The sequence below is a fragment of the Takifugu rubripes genome, chromosome 7, assembly GCF_901000725.2.
Source record: "Takifugu rubripes chromosome 7, fTakRub1.2, whole genome shotgun sequence".
In the NCBI taxonomy this organism is placed as follows: Eukaryota; Metazoa; Chordata; class Actinopteri; order Tetraodontiformes; family Tetraodontidae; genus Takifugu; species Takifugu rubripes.
Genome location: NC_042291.1, coordinates 15,183,175 through 15,198,636, shown reverse-complemented (window position 1 = coordinate 15,198,636; position 15,462 = coordinate 15,183,175). Strand labels below are relative to the sequence as shown.

Sequence of the window (15,462 nt, the reverse complement as noted above, 5' to 3'; positions counted from 1 at the left end):
CAAAAAAGAGAGAGAGGCGGTAATATTCCCACTGGGAGCTGATGGGGAGGTACTGGGATTAGACTGAGCTCATACTGGATTTTAAATCTCCTAAATAAAAGATCAAATTCAGACATAAAACAAGACAATAATGCACAATGAATCGGGGGTTGTGGGTTTTTTTTTATTTTATTGTGGCTGAATGGCACAAAAATGGAGCGTTGGTTTGATTGGAGCAACAATGGATTTATTGTTCCGATAAAACCAGAGGCTCATTTTTTTGGTCAGGCCATTAAGTCCAACGAGTCCCGGTGGAAATATCAGCAGATGGGAAGAATTATAGTCACGCATTAAAAGAAAAAGGAGAGGCGATTTTAATTTTGTTCCAAACCGAACTGCGTTTATTAAGACCGTATTGATGGATGAATAAAAAGGTGCTCTCCTTTAAATTAGCACATGCTTTCTTTTCCCAGAGCACTGATATACCACAAAATAATAATAATAAAAGACTCAAGCCTGAGAGACAAAAAGGCTTGTTTTCCTTTATTTGGGGGCACCAGGAAGCGACGGCAGCAGTTGTACCTCCATGTTTCTGAGCGTTTTCTTTGAACCCCCCCGTGAGGCAGCCATCTGCCTGGTTGAAGTGACGATGAGTGAAACGCTGCAGGGTTCAAAACTGTGGCTGAAACCCGACCTCTGAACTCCTCCATCAGCAGAGCCCAATAAAACCGGTTTCACCAGCTTTATCAACTTACAGTCACATCACCGATACCTGCCTCCACGCTCCTTTCCACACATCTGTCCATTACTGACCCCCCCCTGCTCAGGATTTTAATATTTCATCCCTCCAGCTCTCACGGTCCCGTCTCTGACGCTTCCTGGCGAGTTCTGGGAAGTACGCACTGTTGTAGGGTCTGTCTCTATCGGTCACCTCCCGGCCCGACTCCTTTCCTTTGCTGTTCCTCTGCTCGATCAGGGCCTGGGCTCTCCTCCTCTCTGCAGCCTCCCTCTGTAAACGCTCAGCACGTAACCGCTCTATGGAACTGGGAGAGACAACGGTCCATCGTCAGCTTTCATCCACGTGAGGAAAACAGCTCACTTGTCATCAGCGTGGACATTTGACGGCACCAGATTTGTGCATCTGGCTCTTTATTTGCTTGAAACTTGAATACAGGCATCTGTAAAGGACAGGCCCTAAAATACCTTTTGGAATTTGGAAGAATTGTTTCTTCAATGTCCAACTTAAAGACACGTTAAGTTCAAGTTTCATTTGCAGAGTTCAGGAATTGAGTTGTACCACAAGAAACAGAAATTAATTGATGTTTAAACATTGAATACAAGAAACGACCAAACCATGACGTTTATTTGGAGTAAGGAACGGCCTCCTCACCTCTCTCCACTGCTACTCTCCTTTCTCTGTCTCTTCTCTGGCTTCTTGCTCTTGGGTCCTTCTGTCCCCCTCACACCCATCGCTTTCTTCATATCCTTCAATGGATCTAAAATATCTTTCAGTCTGCGATCTTTCTTCTCTTTCTCTTCTTCGCTTATAGCCCCCTTCGTCTTTTCTTTTATTTCCTCCTTTTCTTTGCCGGTTTTCAGATACCAGGGTGTGATCTCGGTCCCTGGTTGGGGTCCGAGAGACACCAAGAGCCCAATGGCTCGTTCCTGTTTCTCCTGGAGGAAACAAGGAAATCCAAGAGCTGGTTAAAGCTGGTGGCTAGAGGCAAGGAAGAATTTTTTTTTAACCTAATCAGAAGATTTTGCTTGATGCCGTAGAAATAAATATGCATATGAAAACCACACGAGAGCAGAATTAGTGCCGACACCTTTTCTTCTTTCTTTTCCTTGAGATACTCCTCGTTCCCTTTCTTCTCAGAGGATTCCTCAAGAGGGAACAGATTCAGATGTTCCAGAGCCGCATCTCCTCCCGTAGCTTCAACATCGTCCCCTTTTCCATCCACAAGAGCAGCACGAGCTTTCCTCCTAAGGAACTCGGTGCGTGCCTGGTAACAAAGCAGAATGGAAGTTAATATGCTTGTGTATTAATACTTTGTGTATTCTGACATTCTAAGGTATTTAATGAGTGGGATTTCCTGCTCAATCTAAATGTTCATAAAAACACACCAGTGGAGATTCTGCTTGTGAATTCAGTCAGTCCAAACATAGATGATAATAAGCACAAATGAAACAATTTTTAATGGCAAATCAATATTGAGCTCTTAGTTACTATGACATTCAGATTTTCTATGTGCTAAAAAAAAATCTTTAAGAGCGTGTAAAAATCCATTTTAAATGGATGAAAGCCTCAGCCCTATTAGCTTTATGCTAATTTGGTTCCGGAAACATCACCTCCTGTTCAGCTCGCTCCACGCGACGCTTGGCCTCGCGCTCCTTCTCCGCTGCCTCTGCCTCGTCCTTCCGCACGCGCGCGACGTTGTCTTTATTCCGGACATGCCAGCTCTTCTTCGGCAGAATGTTCATGTTGATGCCTCCAGCTGTGAACAGTCAAAGATGGGCGCCGGTGTAACTGAAAAGATGTTTACTGACGTTATTATCACCAGAAACGCAATGACGGCACAATAGGTTTATTTTAATCGCCGATTGACCCCAACAAACGTTCAATATCAAGAGCAGAAATGTTATTTTTGTAGCTAAAGTTAGCCGATTTTAGCCACTTACTAGCTAAATGTTAAACTTTGAAGTTAACGACAGTGAAATCGTGGAGGCTGTGCACCAAACTAAGCATTTACTCCGTCTATTGTTACACTAGAAGGTATATATGTCACTACATTTTGAAAAACCCTCCAAATTACGGCCGAATTATCTCTTCTTTCGCCTACAGAGACTCACCGGAACAAGCCCCTTCGTAAACAGGAAGTAAATATTAGACTGCAACACCTTATTGTGGACACAAGAGGGAGCAAATCCTCGTCAAAATAGATGACGCCAATACATACTGTACAGTATATACATAAAGTGATTTAATAATAAATGTATATTTACAGCACTATTTAGTTTACTAATTACAGGTTTTAATTTAAACCAAATTCTCTTCAAAACATATTTACCTTATCTAACAGTTGCTTCTTTCATTAAGAAATGTGTTTAAATCTTTACTTATTACATCAGGTTCCATCAAGATATGGATAAAAAAAATAATAACTGTAAACGTGTGTACATAGAGTGCTTATAATTCTTTTCAGTGTCTCATTATATAATTTATATATGGGAGTAATTACAGTGATAAAAACAGTGGGATCAATCTTCTGCCTCTTCATTGTGTGTTGGCAGCTAAAGATGTTCACTCAGCGCCTCAATCTGTTTGACCAAGAACTGCTTGTCACGTCCCTCCTATAAACCAAACCATTAGCATTAGTGATGATAATATGAAATATAAAGACATCTTGTTCAAACTCACCAGTTTCAGCTGAGCTCTTAGCAGGCCAACAGTTTTCCCATAGACAGAGGCTAAAGCTATGAAATAACACAGTACCACGCTGCCACAGGAAGAGAAACAAAGATTATAAATCAGCACGATCATGAGGGAGCATATTAATGTATTTGTAGAGTAAATACGTTACCACAATAAGATGAATAAAGGGATGGAGAATGCTTGGGAACCAATGAAGAACAAGAATTCCTTAGTGGTGTCAGGAAGTGTGTGGAAAGTGGTCGGAACTATCAGCCACATGTTGGCGAAGAAGCGGAAAGGCCCACAACTCAAAGATGGATGGATCCTGGGTGGAATGAGGAGACCAGCTTGATGTTTTCTGTTCTTTACTACATTGTTTCGACACTGTTTTTTTTATTTAAATCAAGCAGAACGCTTTTACGGCTTGACCTGCTGACCTACGTAAAACTCTCAACGTTTCCTTTTACTGCTGAAATAATAAGTGTGAAATAATAAGCTAAAGTGCATTTCCGTTATCGATCCTCAGCAGAAGGAAGGCGCTCACGCAGCAAGACTGTAGGTCATCACAGCTGTGGCCAGACCCCAACCAAACAGGAGGACCACCAGGAAGAAGAAGGTAGAGGTGGTGGATCGAAAGGTCCTCAGCGCCGGACGGCAATTACAGAAGAGCGTGATCTGAGGAGAGACCCCAGCGTAACAGCGTAAGTGGAGCCAAACAAAGCGGAATGGTGTGTGTGTGTGATACGTGTTCACCTTCTTGCAGTAGAAGAGGATGATAAATTTGACCGTGTTGATGAGCGGGAGCAGCGGGCAGAAGAGAGCCCCTGTCCAAACCACAGTCTGACCGTAGACCAGCACCAGAACGTTGGCGGGAACGACAAACTCCTGCCGTCCCAGCTTCTGCACCAGCTTATTGGACCAGTTGTCTACCAACATCCTGACACACACACACACACGTCATGTGACTTGCCTCCACAGCTTATTCTACAAAGCATCTGAGGGATGAGATGCGGACCTGCGTGGGAACTCCACCAGCACCAGCGTAGCGATGGTGACGAGCAGGTCGAACACGGTCAGCTTGTACATCTCCTGTCCCACACGCGTTTCCCAGCACTGAGTCGCACCAGAAATACGAGTAGGTGAACTCGCCTTTTGACTGTTAAAAACTGTTCCTTTCAAACGATTTTGCCTAAAAATAATTTTAACTGTGCAACACCAAAGATGTCGGCCGTAATAAAAATGCCATTCTCTCAGCTCTCGGCGCATCAGCTGGCGAAGGAGAAGAAGTTTTCAGAGACGAGAAGAAGAAGAATTACCGGGTAAAGTTTGTGGTTGTACTGACACAACCGACAGTCGTCCTCTTCAGGGTTCCCGCTGCAGGTGACCTGACTCCACAGTGTGAAGAGAAGAACACACAGACCGAACAGACGGAGAAACACAGCCCTGCACACACAGCACCGGAAAACAGGAACAGATAGAGACACAATTCTAGATTAAAAAGGAGAGCAAGTCATTTTAACAATGAGGCGTCATCTGAACCCTCTTCTACGTATCATCCCACAATTATCCACCATTAAACACCCCCAAATATTACGTTTCCTCGGTTATCTAGATCTGCCTGTCAGGCTGACGCGCACGGCGCTGTGCATGTTGAAGCTCGTGTTCATCCTGCGCCTATAAAGCGGCTTTGACTGTTAATGCTGCAGGAAGATTCCTCCAGAAGGGAAGAATTCAAAGTGCATTTATTCAAATCTGTCAGGCAGACCCGAGGCTGTTAGAATATTAACTAAGAATAATAAGCTGGCTTTAAAAAAAAAAAATCTGATTTCCTAAAGAATATTAGCAATGATATTTAAAAACAAGTCTTTTGTTATACGACGCTTCCACCTCCTCCTGCTCACCTCATTAGTGCGAGAATGATGGTCAGACTGGGGCTGTATCGCTCCAGCAGGCTGATCTGGTCGCACAGCATCGGCACCACAAAGTTTCCAGCGGTGATGACAATGGAGGGAAGATACTGGATAATCAGACCCAGGATTCCCTCCTGCCCACTCCGCTCCTGTTAACAGGGAAAAAGAGCAAGATATATATTTTTAAAAACAGCAAATTTTGAACCGAGGATCGCTTCACGTTGAAGCCGTTTACCTGGCTGAACTGAGTCGCCATGAAGATGCCAACCAGGGCGGCGATAATGAGCCCCAAGGCAAGAAAAAAGAGAATAACGCGAAGAGAATACAAAATGATCTTCTGTTTTAAAGTTAGGGCAGCCGCTTGCTTCTTTAACCGCTCCTCCTCCAGGTCCACCTGGGAGGAAGACAGAAATAATCCAACAACAGGCCTAAAGCAGAGCTGCCTGCTGCTGAGTGGAACTCATCCTTCTGACCTGCAGCCGGTAGAGGATGTTCTTCTGCTTCAGCTTGGTCTCCTTCTCTCCCAGAGAGCCGTAGTCCCAGCTGGCGAACGCTATCATGCTGTAGTTGCCGCTGCTGCCGCCTCCCGTCGCCACGACTACCCGAGCTGTCGTTCCCAACCTGTCAGTCACAGCCAGTCAGGGTTGGATTTATTCCCACAAGCTACATCCCACACAAATCCCGAATTCATTCCTCCCAAACGCACCGTGCCACGATGCAAATGAGGCAAAACGCGATGTAGAAGACAGCGGTGAAGATGTACGCCAGAGGGATGTTGTAGAAGTTTGTGCCCTGCACCAGTGTGTTTTTGTAGAAGCCATAAAACAGGTAGGAGAGCTCCACGAACCCCTGAGGACAAACACAGGCTTGAGTTCACAAAGCATCCTGCAGGGACAGAACAAGGAGACAACTGTCCCCTGGGAGAAGAAGGACGACACTGTGACTGCTGCCGACGGCCGTTACTCACCGTTCCCAAAAGAACATCAAGAACGTAGGAGTAGAACGGCACCAAGCCTTGAGGATTAGGGTTATACTCCATGCATTCCCCCAGACCTGGCCGGGGAAAAAAGCCACACACAAAGAGAGCTGATGTGACCTCGGGAATGCTTAAGGACAAGAGCAGAATGGGGCTGGAATAGTGCCGAGGTTCTCCTCGATGGGCTGAAGCAGCTCATCCCACGACCCACGCTAAAGCTAACCGGCACCTTCATGTGGGGACAAGAAGAACCGCCACAGCAACATGTCCCCCCCCCCCACCCCCACCCCCGAGTGAAACTACAGAGAGTGTCGTTGCTTCGTTGCCGAGACGTTACCGGAGACATTGACAGAGTCGGACCCTTCAGAGCTGAAGACGATGCTGGGGACCAGGACGAATCCAGCGATCAGCAAAAAGGAGAAAAAATTGAGCAACACCAAGAATCGCAGCAGCACGAAGAAGGACTGGACACCACCGCCAAAGTTCCCTGTGGGACAAAAGTCCTCTTGAATAAACGCAGGTGGACAAAGGAGGCCGCATTTACCTGCACTCACCTGCGATCAGCTGCAGTGCCTTTCTCCAGGGGGAGAACAGATAGAGGAACTCTCTGGTGCCCTCTCTGAGTTTACGCAGGAGTTTGGTTCTCTTTCGTTTCCAGGACTCCCCCTTGGAAACCGCAGGAACCCTCATTTGCTGCACCTGCCTGCGATGGAGAGAGAAACCTCAGGGAAAACTGACTCGGAAGGCTCAGGCAGTTCATCAAAATGTACATGGAAGCACGTTAAGCTGGAAATCCTGTTGCAGCTATTTTAGCCTTTCATGTTGGTTCAACGAAAATAGTGCACGTTGGTGGTGCGCTTGCAGTCAAATCTGAGGTATGGGAACGCTGGAATACGTTTCTGCCTCTCAGCAGGTGAAAGACGACGAGGTTTAAACATTCCCCCCTGAAAGCTCCGTACCACACAGCTCTCTTCAGAGACATGGACAGAGGTCGACCCCGGAGGTCCTGAGGACCCTCCTCGTCCCCCGTCGGTGCCGACCCCCAGTCGAACTGAGGGCATCTCGGATTGGACGCTTGTGATGAAGGCCGCCGGTCGCCGAGGTAACAATCACTTATGACTGTTGAAGCGACGCACAGAAACGAAGGGAATGACAAAAGACGGGTCAGCAAAGACCTCCATAACGAATCATTTGAGAGGTTAATGAGGTTAAAGGACACACCTTCGGCAGGGCCACTCGGCTGAGTCGGGCCCCGTCTCCTGGCTTCGTTCATGGCTCCGAAACAACTGACCACAGGCAGTTTTAAAGAATTTCTCCTGTAATCTCTTTAACAAGCCCAGAGCAAACAAATCCTGAACCCGTTTGTCATGAGGAAACGCTCTCCAGGCAACGCTTCCTTGTTGTCTCGTCTCACGGACTTTAATCCCTCTGCAAATGACCACGCCGGTACTTCCTTGTGTGATTTAACCCGTTCTTTACGGGACGACGGTCTGACAACACAATGTTTGCTACAAACGAGTCTCAGGGTGGAACTTTTTATTCTGGAATTCCAGAGCAGAAACACAAGACGAGCTAACACGTGAAATCAGGAGCTTATAATGAAAAAAAAGAACCAGGTCGATCGCATCAAAAATGCAGGGAAGCAAAGATAAAAACTCAGAAATAAACATCACTATTTAAAAGTGAAGTGGGAAACCAAGACCTTTAAATTCAGTGTCACTTGAGTTACAAAATATCTGAGGTTTTGGGTGATTCATTTCCATCCATCAAAGGAAGGAATTCATTCAACGATCAGCGTTTGTAGCGACGGCGTGGAGGCGGTGACGGCGTTTTGGTCCCAGCCAGGAGCGTTTGATGGCGGCACTGATGCTTTTCCGTCTTTTTGCATCATACCGCTCTCCTGATATGATCGGAGGTGCATCAAAAACACAACGGGACTTAAATTCACAGGCAAAAGGAATGTCCAACACTTGAAATAAGACTTTTTCCATCTAACACTGGAGTGGAGCCAGAGAACTGAGCGTTTCCCCAGCAGATTTCTACTGTAACAGAACACTGATGCTCGCCGCTGTACCCGATCCCCGGACGACTGTTTGGCTCCTCTGCTCTCTTGTTGACCAGTGTGGCGGTTACCGTGGCAGCTGTGATGACAGACCCCAGGGAGGTGAAGAGAGAGGGAAAATAACCCAGGACTCAGCTTTCACTCCCCAAATTAATGATTGTGTGATTGTCTCAAGTCCCAAAAATCCTTTTCGCTGCTTCTGTTCAGTCTGTTTTTGCTCCACTGTTGGTGTTTTCAGCCCCTTCTCCATCTCTTTTGGCGCCCTTGTCCCTCCCCCGCCCCTCCGCTCTCCCTCCCTTCAAGACCCTGCCAATCACGAGGCAGCCGACGGCGACGATGTGCACGGCAAAGTAGATGGACGTCCAGTAGTTGATGGTGTCGGAGGCCTTCAGCAGCACGAAGCCCATGCACATGTAATCGTAGGCCCTCATCTTCAGGAACCAGTGAACCCAGTCGAAGATGTTCTGCCCTCGGGGGCCCAGTTTGGCTCGTACGGAAGCCTCCATGGCGGACTCTGCGGCGATGCACAGGGGGATGGTGAGGAAGGACAGGTAGTAGCCCACGTGCAGCCCGTGCCAGTAGGCGCTGATCAGCATGGTCCAGCCCGCCCTGAGAGTCACAATCGGGAGAGGTGAAGTCTCCAACAGGCAGTAAACGCAGCATTTCAGACAATCGCTAGAGATTACTACCAAAAAAGAGGTTTAAAGGAAAGGTGGAGTAAGCAGACTTCTGTGAGAAAACACTGTTTGTCTTTCTGTAACTTATGGAAAACAAATACTAACTAGCTTCAGCAGGGATCAATGCGGAGCAACAGGTGAGACCTCACCTGAGAGTGTAGGAGCTGAAGGGGGCGTTGGGGTAGATGTAGTGATGCAACCACCACTGCACCGTCATGTTCCAGTAACGCATGCCGTGGCGGACCTTCACGCAGAAGTCGGTGTTGTAGCAGTCGATGCACTGGATGGTTCTGAAGTCGTACTTGTCTTCAGCCGTAGGGTCGGGGCTGGAAACGGGGTGAGAAATCAGCACGAGTTTCAATGGAAGGAGAGCAGGGAGCCATTAGTCAGCACATTTAGCTGCGTGTCTGCTCGGAATCACGTCCTTGTCTCTGTGGGATAACTGATGGCGCTGTGTCATGATTATACATATAACGGGGGGGGGGGTGAGGTTATGGTGAACTTCGCCTGTTTTTCCCAGCTCGGGTAACATCCGATTCTTCACCATTTAACAAAATTCTCAATGGCTGCTACACGAATCCACTTATGCAACATCTCTCCTCTTTTGAGAAGGAACAGTCTCTTCTATCGACGCACCTTTGTCTCCCCCTTAGGTCGACTCAACCAACGCACACGCACGCCATCAACCGGTAAAGCACGCCGCGCCCCCAGAGCCACCATTTATACCCTCTCCAGCGTTCGTCTCCCCCCCAGCAGTGAGCGACGCGATAAAGGCACCTGTAGTCGACGGTGGGTCCTCCTCCAGGTTTCGTCAGCGACTTCTCTGGATAGCAGCCCAGGCCCGCGCTGATACACGCGGCCTCGGCTCCGCACCACGCTGCGTAGAAGCGCATCCTAAACACGAAAAATACCGCAATCATGTAGAAGAACCTGGAGAAAGAGAGCGGGGGAAAACATCATTACTGTGACGAGCTTTGGAGGAGATGATTACAGAAGTGCTGAGCTGTAACCACACTGGAGGTCGACACATCAGCAGCTACAGAGACGCAGGTCATTGCTCCCTCTTCTGACTAATTCTCCTGCTTTGTTTTCAGTGGAATTATACAGTAATATAATGAGAGTTTGTGCAGCTGAGCAAAGACGCTGACAGAACTTTACCTAAAGAAGAAATGACGATCCAAGAACTCTTCTGTGCGGACGTAATCCAGCGGAAACACAGAGTTGACGTAGAGGAACAGAGCGCCGAAGACGGGTACCAGCTTCAGACGCTGCAGGCACGGCTCCCAGCCGGGCAGCGCCCGTGGGCTCGGCTGCTGCAGCCAATCGCTGTATGTTTGGAAACGGAAAAATGGGCCTTTTGGGGGGGTGGAGGGACAGATAAAGGAGAGGGGATGAGGCAGCGATAGACCAAAATGGAAAAATAGGATCATTTAAGGCATTTAGGTGGGATGGTGTGGTGAACGATGAGGAGGATGTCGTTGGATCGGGGGGGGGGGTAATAACACTGAAGACAATGTGGACTCACACAATATCGGGCAAGTGGCCGAGAGTGCGACAAAGAGAGACAACAGTTAGGATTCATGCAAAAGCAGATGCAACAACAACAACAACACGCCATACAAACACAAGATGCACAAACGTGGTGACGTCATGGCATTTTCAGACTCACCCGTCATTATACCAATGTAACAGTAGCTATAGGAGAGGAGGTCGTAGAGGGACGGCTCCTGTGACAAACCCCCGATGGCAGGAGACTTTCCAAACGAGCTCACGTCCTTCTTCTTTTCCACGTGGAAGCTTTGCACCTCGTTGGCTAAACTCACCATCTAGCAACAAAAAGCAGACCCGTCACCTCGCCGTGCGCCGCGGTAGCTTCCTCCGATTGAGCTTCTCTACCTTGAGAGTGAGGAGGAGCTGGATGGCATTTGCAAAAGGGGTCGGCGCTGGCAGACCAAACCAAGTGGCCAGACGAAAGAAAAGAAGGTAGAGAAAGGTCCAGGCCAGACTCAACGCTGGAGCAAACCTGTGGGAGACAGACAGCATGTGAGGGACTGTGGAGCTCAAGAAGAAACTCAAGAAGGCAGGACTAAAAATGGTCAGAATGGACTTGGGTCATAGAAATAAGGTCACATCTATAATGAATTAATATCCTGTTTCTCCACCTGATTTATGTGTCAAAAATAAAAATTGCGTCAAATGACTGCAGGGTCGGTAAAGTGGGGTCAAGACGATCCGACCGTGAAAATCTAACCAGTTACGGTCCAACTGGGAGTTGCTCCTAAATCTGATGAATGCGTGTCAGCGTGTTCCTCTGATATCACGTTCATAAACAGCACGAACAGCAGGTCAAAGGCTCAGAAGAGGAGAGTGAATCCTCCTCTTGTGCCCGTGTGAGTGTCTGAAACCCTCAGTCCAAAAACATGCCTTTATTTGGGTAATAACAATGAAAAACACACTAATATCGAAAGGTAGAACCCAGATCACAGCTCAGCTCTTCTACCAAGTTGTTAAATAACATCCACACACACTCAGTAAGGAAGAGTGTTTCCCCCATGTGGCAATGGGAAATAACCAAACGAGGGGTTGAAGTACTAATTAAAAACCTATTGTAGTAATGTTACTTAAGTTGAACCTATAAATTCAAATAATTATCCAAGGAACATCCCAGAAATACCCTCAGATCCGTGCAGAACTCTTTTGGAGTGTTGTAACAAGTGTCATAAGAACAAAAACTTACACAAGCAAAAAAAAAAACTTCCTCCTACTTTGTTGGCAGACGAAACCACTCAAGGATAAATCAAAGACATTTCTACAGAAATGAACCAAAACTGACCAAGACAATGTGAAGAGAAAGTGTTGAATATGTACAACAAGAGAAAATGTAAACATTAGCTTCTCACCGCCAGCAGCTTTTTATGATAATCCATGTTCCAATCACGGTCACCAGCGAGTGGAGCGTGTGGATTTGACAGGTGGCGACTGTAAAAAGGAGGCCGAGCAGCAGCGCGGTGCCCTGCTTCACATGGGGACCTGGAATGCAGGTGAAAGGACAGAATTATTCATCAATCAGCAGCTGCCATGAGGCTACAAAGGTGCCTGGTGGCTCTGGAACTGCAGGAAACCAAAAGACAAAAGAACGTTACGCAATTCACAGAGATTGCTAAAGTGGCACAGTCGCGACTGACTTTTTTTTTTGGTTTTTGGTTGAACATTTAAGGTTTCCAAAATACTCACTGAGGTAACGGAAGAGGAATCCAACAGAAATGGACACAGCGAGAATTCCCAAGTACACAAGTTCATCGGAAGACATTGCTGCGCTACAATGGAAAAAAAGACCTCACGCTTGGTTATTCTGACACACAAAACAAACTAAAACTATTAAAATATAGGGATCTTTTGCTGGCGTGTCCCACTTTTAAAAATTCAAAGTTATTCCTCTTTTAATGGTTTAAGAACAAGTGGTGCATTCAAGTGTCTAAAATATAGGCGGGCATTTCAGTTTTCTACCTTTTCGTGAGTATTGATTCCCATGTCTTAAGTGTATCAAATCCATTTTAGCATGCATGGCGATGATTTACACCATGATGTGGGTTAGCAAAATGATACAGACAGATGATTTTCCTCACAGCCAACATGTAGGATGCAGGACATTGACTGTGTTGGCCTGAATGCAGCAGAAGCGCTGTTGCCTACAGGAACATCTACAAAAAGCACACTTTTACCCAAATAACTCCATACGACAAGGTGCAGTGACACGTTGGCTTCATCGGCACATAAATCTTTCTGCATGTGACGTCTCAGTCACAGGTAAAAGCATCAAGAACGTTGTTATTCCGTTCATATTCAGATTGAATGAATGTGGGAACACGCCATTACATGCGAGCGCTCCTCCGTTAGCTTGTTGAGACATATCCGATGGCTTCGAGTATCATACCTTCATAAAAACTTTAGCGTTCCTATCCAAGAGATTAAAAACCAAGGCGAGACTTTTGGCGACGCGTTTTGGTTTAAGAACGCTTTTAAGTGAGCTTATTTTGGAAAATGAGTACGTCTGCATCTGCGATTTCTCAAATGTGAAGCGATGAGGATAGAAGAGCGCCCACTACACAGGCATTACAGAGGGTGAGAATTAAATGTTGAAAGGACTACTTACATTTATGACACTTGGGTTTAATATTTTCGATAGACTCCGTCCCTCAATACGCTCAAAGCCAACGTTTACTTTCCATTTCCGCGTGTGGGCGTGGCCGGCGTGTACCATTCCTGCTCTCAGGAAGTGGATCATACCATTAACACCAAGTTTGTGTTTCGCAATTTAGAAGAGAACCTTTGAGGATTATGTTTAAACAGTTTCATATTAAAGTGCATTCCAGTTTAAAAAAAAAATCCCAAATATAACAGTACAAGAGTGAAAATGACAAGTTTACTGGTTAGACCATTTTTTTTTTTATTGAAAATTAAGATGGTACAGGAAGCATTAAAACACTCCCTTTACAACATCCTTCTTAATCTTCCTCCTCATCGTCAGCTCCTCCTGATCCACCCTGGCCCTTCTTGGCGTTCTTTCTCTTGACGCGACCTGGGCGTCCACCACCATATGGAGATCTCAGAGAGAAGTCAATGTGCTTCTGGCTGTCCAGACGAACCACAAAGGAGGGGATATTCACCACCTGCTTGCGCACGCTGTCGAAAGAACAAACGTCACATTCAGTGAAAATGCAAAGAGCTCATTTCGACCGGACCAGTAACTTATTGCAGGCTTCATTGACGAGGAATTCTTGACACCACAGACAATCTGAATGTATAATTTTAAATCATCAGCCTGGTTGTTGGTTCCTTTAAACCCCAGAAGAAGGTGAAACAAAACAATTGCCCGAGGTGCAATCCCCCATACCTTGCGACACCCACAGCCTCATTGGCATAGTCCAAGCCCTCAGTGGCCGGATTGTCTCTGGGCAATGTCTAATGACAAGGTATACGGTTTTGATACCGAATTGACCTTGCTGAGATGTTTTAACTGATCTCAGTGGACAGCATGAGAAGTTGATCCTCTACAGGAGGAAGCATTAAGACATTCTTATGAGTCCCTCAAAACACTTGACCCCTGTAATATTTTACATTTGCTTCAGGATCTCACCGAATGTGCCTCTGGCGGATAAGGACACGGGCATGGTGGATACTCTTAGCAAGGCCAAGCTTGAAGACCTGTGTCTGCAGCCTCCGCTCCAAGAAATCTTCAACCTTCAGACCCAGGATGTAATCGAGCTTCATCTTACCCTCATCCAACACACCGATTCTCACCAGACGTCTCAGCAAGGCATTACCTGGATACAAAAGAGCCATTTAAAATCTCCAAATAAACCAACGAGTGGAAAAACGTGATGTCAGATTTGCCTCATTGACGAGGAATTCATGACGTCACAGAAATCTGACAATTGATCATTTAATCATCGGCAAATACTGAGTAATGATATTTTGACTCTAAGATACCTTCAAACAGACGCTTGGGGTCCTTCTCATCCAGAGTCAGCAGCTCTCTGGCAGCTTTGCGAATTTTGGCCAGGGTGAACTTGACCCTCCACACCTCACGCTTGTTCCTCAGCCCATATTCGCCTTAAAACAAGAGTCAAACTCAGTCCTGCTTCAACTACGTACTCATTTTTGGCACATATTTGAATGAAAACATACCAATGAGCTTCAACTCCTGGTCGAGACGGGATTTCTCGAAGGGTCGGCGGGGGGTGACATAGGTCTTGCTGCAAACCCAACTCCTGGCAACGGGCATGGCGGCTTAATTGTGCCTGCAAAAAGTTTCACGTCAATACATTTCAGAAAGTTCCACAACATTCCATAAACTGAACACAACATTGATATATTTTGAGTTAAATTTAAACTGTAATTACTACAACCTTTGATTAATTTGAATTTGCGCTTACGTCGCGTGGACAATACCGGTGATGCTAATGCTAGCTCGCTAATGCGTTACCGTCCTTTCTTTAAGAACATGTACAGTAGCTAACACGCATCCATAAATTACACAATATACACCAGTTATATGTGCACTTCATACGATAAAAACTGAAGTGTAGATAATGCCATATTAGTTACATGCTGCTGTCGGACATGCGTCTAGGCCACGACTGTACCACGCTGTCAACGCTATGTTAGCTTAGCCCCACATGCTCTTAACTACTCTAATTCACAAACAGCAACTTACTTGCAAACACGATCACATCAGTACAGTTATACTGTCTATTAAAGCTCAGGCATTCAAAATCAATCATTGTGATCAATTATCGCTAAATAGTTTCACCAGTTAGCGTAACATACCTGTCTTGCTCAGGCTCGCGCAGTAAAAGAGGACGCAAACGGAAGTTGCCGAGAACTTATAGGGCCCATATACGCACTACATATCCCATCATGCACCTCTGTTTAAAAAGGACGTA

The 15,462-nt window shown here is 46.2% G+C and overlaps 4 protein-coding genes and 1 long non-coding RNA gene across 10 annotated transcripts; 1 reads left to right on the top strand and 4 right to left on the bottom strand.

Moving 5' to 3' along the window:
• Nucleotides 1-166: 166 nt before the first annotated feature.
• On the bottom strand, nt 167-2,875 carry leng1 (leukocyte receptor cluster (LRC) member 1). 5 transcript variants are annotated; one of them, XM_011618812.2, is made up of 5 exons: nt 2,830-2,875; nt 2,329-2,506; nt 1,806-1,982; nt 1,370-1,653; nt 167-1,022 (listed from the first exon to the last, which is right to left on the bottom strand). In XM_011618812.2, exons 2-5 carry the CDS (start codon nt 2,458-2,460, stop codon nt 803-805), a joined length of 813 nt encoding a protein of 270 aa, XP_011617114.1. In that variant the 5' UTR covers nt 2,461-2,506; nt 2,830-2,875; the 3' UTR covers nt 167-802. The 5 variants fall into 5 exon arrangements, with proteins under 5 accessions (XP_011617114.1, XP_011617117.1, XP_011617115.1 ...); XM_011618815.2 differs by having other exon boundaries at nt 2,329-2,474; nt 2,830-2,874; XM_011618813.2 differs by having other exon boundaries at nt 2,769-2,836.
• Nucleotides 2,876-2,926: 51 nt separating this feature from the next.
• Nucleotides 2,927-7,693, bottom strand: tmc4 (transmembrane channel-like 4). Its single transcript, XM_029838657.1, has 16 exons — nt 7,499-7,693; nt 7,237-7,396; nt 6,832-6,980; nt 6,615-6,764; nt 6,269-6,354; nt 6,008-6,150; nt 5,775-5,922; nt 5,537-5,695; nt 5,293-5,450; nt 4,708-4,834; nt 4,407-4,504; nt 4,145-4,328; nt 3,936-4,066; nt 3,561-3,716; nt 3,398-3,476; nt 2,927-3,330 (listed from the first exon to the last, which is right to left on the bottom strand). Exons 1-16 carry the CDS (start codon nt 7,548-7,550, stop codon nt 3,271-3,273), a joined length of 2,040 nt encoding a protein of 679 aa, XP_029694517.1. The 5' UTR covers nt 7,551-7,693; the 3' UTR covers nt 2,927-3,270.
• Nucleotides 3,997-4,754, top strand: LOC115250396 (uncharacterized). The gene is made up of 3 exons (XR_003888946.1): nt 3,997-4,092; nt 4,370-4,526; nt 4,646-4,754. It is a non-coding gene; the product is annotated as an uncharacterized lncRNA (long non-coding RNA).
• A 103-nt stretch (nt 7,694-7,796) lies between the features above and the next one.
• Nucleotides 7,797-13,342, bottom strand: mboat7 (membrane bound O-acyltransferase domain containing 7). Of its 2 annotated transcripts, none has more exons than XM_003977640.3 (9): nt 13,170-13,342; nt 12,251-12,333; nt 11,917-12,046; nt 10,913-11,039; nt 10,686-10,842; nt 10,175-10,370; nt 9,794-9,946; nt 9,166-9,342; nt 7,797-8,948 (listed from the first exon to the last, which is right to left on the bottom strand). In XM_003977640.3, the coding sequence occupies exons 2-9, from the start codon at nt 12,324-12,326 to the stop codon at nt 8,543-8,545; spliced, it is 1,422 nt and encodes a 473-aa protein (XP_003977689.2). In that variant the 5' UTR covers nt 12,327-12,333; nt 13,170-13,342; the 3' UTR covers nt 7,797-8,542. The 2 variants fall into 2 exon arrangements, with proteins under 2 accessions (XP_003977689.2, XP_011617119.2); XM_011618817.2 differs by lacking the exon at nt 13,170-13,342 and adding an exon at nt 12,524-12,717.
• A 96-nt stretch (nt 13,343-13,438) lies between these two features.
• On the bottom strand, nt 13,439-15,433 carry rps9 (ribosomal protein S9). The gene is made up of 5 exons (XM_003977614.3): nt 15,347-15,433; nt 14,705-14,817; nt 14,507-14,629; nt 14,154-14,340; nt 13,439-13,699 (listed from the first exon to the last, which is right to left on the bottom strand). Exons 2-5 carry the CDS (start codon nt 14,799-14,801, stop codon nt 13,522-13,524), a joined length of 585 nt encoding a protein of 194 aa, XP_003977663.1. The 5' UTR covers nt 14,802-14,817; nt 15,347-15,433; the 3' UTR covers nt 13,439-13,521.
• Nucleotides 15,434-15,462: the final 29 nt, after the last annotated feature.